Source organism: Arabidopsis lyrata (genome assembly GCF_000004255.2).
Source record: "Arabidopsis lyrata subsp. lyrata unplaced genomic scaffold ARALYscaffold_485, whole genome shotgun sequence".
In the NCBI taxonomy this organism is placed as follows: domain Eukaryota; kingdom Viridiplantae; phylum Streptophyta; class Magnoliopsida; order Brassicales; family Brassicaceae; genus Arabidopsis; species Arabidopsis lyrata.
In genome coordinates, this window is record NW_003302225.1 from 1 (window position 1) to 4,618 (window position 4,618).

General features: G+C 38.8%; 1 protein-coding gene across 1 annotated transcript; it reads left to right on the top strand.

The window, feature by feature from the left end:
* The first annotated feature begins 78 nt into the window (after positions 1-78).
* Positions 79-3,787, top strand: LOC9298509 (cellulose synthase A catalytic subunit 6 [UDP-forming]). Its single transcript, XM_002862386.2, has 9 exons — positions 79-351; positions 433-778; positions 958-1,095; positions 1,181-1,306; positions 1,422-1,634; positions 1,718-1,994; positions 2,077-2,273; positions 2,356-2,706; positions 2,885-3,787. Exons 1-9 carry the CDS (start codon positions 86-88, stop codon positions 3,464-3,466), a joined length of 2,496 nt encoding a protein of 831 aa, XP_002862432.1. The 5' UTR covers positions 79-85; the 3' UTR covers positions 3,467-3,787.
* Positions 3,788-4,618: the final 831 nt, after the last annotated feature.

Consider the following 4,618-nt stretch of genomic DNA (forward strand, 5'->3'; position numbering starts at 1 on the left):
GTAGACAAAAAACAAATTTTGGTTGTGTCGTGTTCCGTTGCAATGATATCATCAAGCCTTTTGTTCTCTTTCTTTCCATTTTAGGATGGATGAGGGAAGGCAGCCATTGTCTAGGAAGATACCAATCAAATCGAGCAAGATAAATCCCTACCGGATGTTAATTGTACTACGTCTTGTGATTCTTGGTCTCTTCTTTCACTACCGTATTCTTCACCCGGTCAAAGATGCATATGCCTTGTGGCTTATTTCTGTTATATGTGAGATATGGTTTGCGGTTTCATGGGTTCTTGATCAGTTCCCTAAATGGTACCCAATTGAGCGAGAAACATACTTGGACCGACTCTCATTAAGGTACTTAAATCTTGTGGGTTATTACACTTGGAAATGTTAAAACTATGTTTTGGGGATATAATCCTTAGTTTTTGTTTGCAGATATGAGAAAGAAGGGAAACCATCGGAACTATCCCCTGTGGATGTATTTGTCAGTACAGTGGATCCATTGAAAGAGCCTCCGCTTATTACTGCAAATACTGTCTTGTCTATTCTTGCGGTTGATTATCCTGTCGATAAGGTTGCTTGTTATGTATCTGATGATGGTGCTGCTATGCTTACTTTCGAAGCTCTTTCTGAAACCGCGGAATTTGCAAGGAAATGGGTTCCTTTCTGTAAGAAATATTGTATCGAGCCTCGTGCTCCCGAATGGTATTTCTGCCATAAAATGGATTACTTGAAGAATAAAGTCCATCCCGCATTTGTCAGGGAGCGGCGAGCCATGAAGGTTACTAGTTCTTTCTTTTTCATAAATTTGATGAGAAAACTTTTGGTCTTTTTGATTCTTGCGTTGGAAATTTATCTTTCATGAGACTTGTATCGATCTTTTGTTATATGGGCTCTTATGAAAGAAGATGGTGGTTTGAAAATTTATTTGAAAGATTGTGTTTTTACTGGTTTTGACAGAGAGATTACGAAGAATTCAAAGTAAAGATAAATGCATTGGTAGCGACAGCACAGAAAGTGCCAGAGGATGGTTGGACTATGCAAGACGGTACACCTTGGCCCGGTAATAGTGTGCGAGATCATCCCGGCATGATTCAGGTGAGTTTCAAATGCTTCTTATTTCTGAAAAGCCTTTCTATGTGTTGTGCTTCAAAATTAAACTTCACTTGTTTTCTTGTTAAAGGTCTTCCTTGGAAGTGACGGTGTTCGTGATGTTGAAAACAACGAGTTGCCTCGATTAGTTTATGTTTCTCGTGAGAAGAGACCTGGATTTGATCACCATAAGAAGGCTGGAGCTATGAATTCCCTGGTAAATGATATACTTTTTGAACCTCTAAAACTTTTTCTTTGTAAATTCATTTACGCCTTGCCATTTTATTGAAATGGTTCCTGACTCTTGATTCATTTACAAATATTTGTTGAAGATACGAGTCTCGGGGGTTCTATCAAATGCTCCTTACCTTCTGAATGTCGATTGTGATCACTACATCAACAATAGCAAAGCTCTTAGAGAAGCAATGTGTTTCATGATGGATCCTCAGTCAGGAAAGAAAATCTGTTACGTTCAATTCCCTCAAAGATTCGATGGGATTGATAGACATGATCGATACTCAAATCGCAATGTTGTGTTCTTTGATGTAAGTACAGCCACTGTTTTCTTATTGTATCCCTTTTTCTTGAGATTTCTGTATATTTCCAACTAATGATACTTTATTTACAGATCAATATGAAAGGTTTGGATGGGCTACAAGGGCCTATATACGTCGGTACAGGTTGTGTTTTCAGGAGGCAAGCGCTGTACGGATTTGATGCACCGAAAAAGAAGAAGGCCCCACGTAAGACATGCAATTGCTGGCCAAAATGGTGTCTCCTATGTTTTGGTTCAAGAAAGAATCGTAAAGCAAAGACAGTAGCTGCGGATAAGAAGAAGAAGAATAGGGAAGCGTCAAAGCAGATCCACGCATTAGAAAATATCGAAGAGGGACGCGTCACTAAAGGTATAATACAAATCCCGTTTGTTGTAAACACTTTCGGTAGTTGGTGCAGTTTACTAAAAAAAAATTTGTTTTTTAATTCTAGGCTCTAACGTAGAACAGTCAACCGAGGCAATGCAAATGAAGTTGGAGAAGAAATTTGGGCAGTCTCCTGTTTTTGTTGCATCTGCTCGTATGGAGAATGGTGGGATGGCTAGAAATGCAAGCCCGGCTTGTCTGCTTAAAGAAGCCATCCAAGTCATTAGTTGCGGATATGAAGATAAAACTGAATGGGGAAAAGAGGTAAGCAGCCTGTTTCAAACCTTTCTTGTGTTTGTGCAATCGATTCTTATTCTGATGATGACCCTTGTGAAAAAAATCTCAGATTGGGTGGATCTATGGTTCTGTTACCGAAGATATTCTTACTGGTTTTAAGATGCATTCTCATGGTTGGAGGTCTGTTTATTGTACACCAAAGTTACCAGCTTTCAAAGGATCAGCTCCAATCAATCTTTCAGATCGTCTCCATCAAGTTCTTCGATGGGCGCTTGGGTCGGTTGAGATTTTCTTGAGTAGGCATTGTCCTATTTGGTATGGCTATGGAGGTGGTTTGAAATGGCTTGAGAGGTTGTCCTACATTAACTCCGTGGTTTACCCGTGGACCTCTCTCCCGCTCATCGTTTACTGTTCTCTCCCTGCCATCTGTCTTCTCACCGGAAAATTCATCGTTCCCGAGGTAAACCAATCGATCATCTTGAGTTCTCAAAATATGATCTTTATTTCATGTTTTGTTCAAATTCATTGTCCTCGCCCCTCTGGGTAAAAAATATCATCTTGAGCTCTCAAAGTATGAATCTTTATTCCAAGTTGTGTGTTTTAAGACCTGAAAACAATTCTTGTTCTTCTTTTTGCAGATTAGCAACTATGCGAGTATCCTCTTCATGGCGCTCTTCTCGTCGATTGCAGTAACGGGTATTCTCGAGATGCAATGGGGCAAAGTTGGGATCGATGATTGGTGGAGAAACGAACAGTTTTGGGTCATCGGAGGCGTTTCAGCGCATTTGTTTGCTCTCTTCCAAGGTCTCCTCAAGGTTCTCGCTGGTGTCGACACTAACTTTACAGTCACATCAAAAGCAGCTGATGATGGCGAGTTCTCTGACCTTTACCTCTTCAAATGGACTTCACTTCTCATCCCCCCAACGACTCTACTCATCATAAACGTTATCGGAGTCATAGTCGGAGTTTCTGATGCCATCAGCAATGGATATGACTCGTGGGGACCGCTTTTCGGAAGATTGTTCTTTGCACTTTGGGTCATCATTCATCTTTACCCGTTCCTTAAAGGTTTGCTTGGGAAACAAGATAGAATGCCGACCATTATTGTCGTCTGGTCGATCCTCCTCGCCTCGATTCTTACACTTCTTTGGGTTCGGGTTAATCCGTTTGTGGCGAAAGGCGGTCCTATTCTCGAGATCTGCGGTTTAGACTGCTTGTGATTTGATTGACCGATGGATGGGTTGGTGAAAAAGGTTTTTATTCCCACGGATCAAAGAGAGGTAAAAGAGATATTGTTTTACCTCTAAAGACTCCTTCATTGTGTTCATTAGATGAGGAAAAAAGGAAAAGAAAAAGAAGATTTAATTTTGTTACGAGATTGTTATTTTTGCAAGAATGTGTTGTAGATATAGAGATGAAGAAGAAAGTTGTTGTCTATTTGTTTTGTTCTTTGGTGGTGAGAGAAAAGATTTGTCAAACTATTCTTTAATTGAATATTTCTGATCTCTTTTGAATATTACAGAAGAGCAGTTTCAATCTGTTATCTTTTTTTATTTATTTTCATTAATTTCTCTATTATATTTCTTGTTTGAAACATTAATTCCCTTAAGGTTTGATTGGTTTGATTTTCAATCCGCGTGAAGTATTTTGGCTTAGAGCATTCATACAAATATTTTGTCCATGAACATAATTCAGTATAATGACTAATGATTTAGATAATGCACTATACCAGCTAATCTGAGGGAAAAAAGGAAGTTTGAAGATTACGAACTTTAGCTGAGTGGCCCAAAACAAACTATACAGGCCCTATATCTACACAGCCTTTTATACTTGTATTGGGTCTGTTTGACAAGTGACTCGATGCTTCCATATCTGCAAGTGGCAGCTGCTGCACTCAGAATTGGTTAGCCTTTATGGGTAGCAGAATTCTGAAAGTTTGTTGGCTTCTCCATTGATACGTGTCATTACGCCGAGTATTTTAATCTTTTGTATCGTTCTAATTTTATCAAATGTCTCCACATAGATAACAGATAGAGAACTTTAGTTTCGAGTTATTTTTGTAAAAATGTTTCTAATTTGTTCACATTTCGGGAAAAATACTCGTGTGTATTCGTGTGTATTTGGTCAAATAAAAATGTAGTCAACTGTTACTTTGGCGGCTGAAATATAAATGTGGGTTCGTGTGTTTCAGTACTTAGAAATATAAGTGACACGGAAGCATAAGAGCAAACGCAGTGGAGCATATGTAATTGTGGATGTAAGTAATTGTTTATTGTTATAATTAAAAGAGAAAGAGAGCAAAGAGAGAGAGAGATAGAGAGAAGAAATTTTTTTCTATTTTTATAATACCTCACACTTGAGTGTAAGTCTAC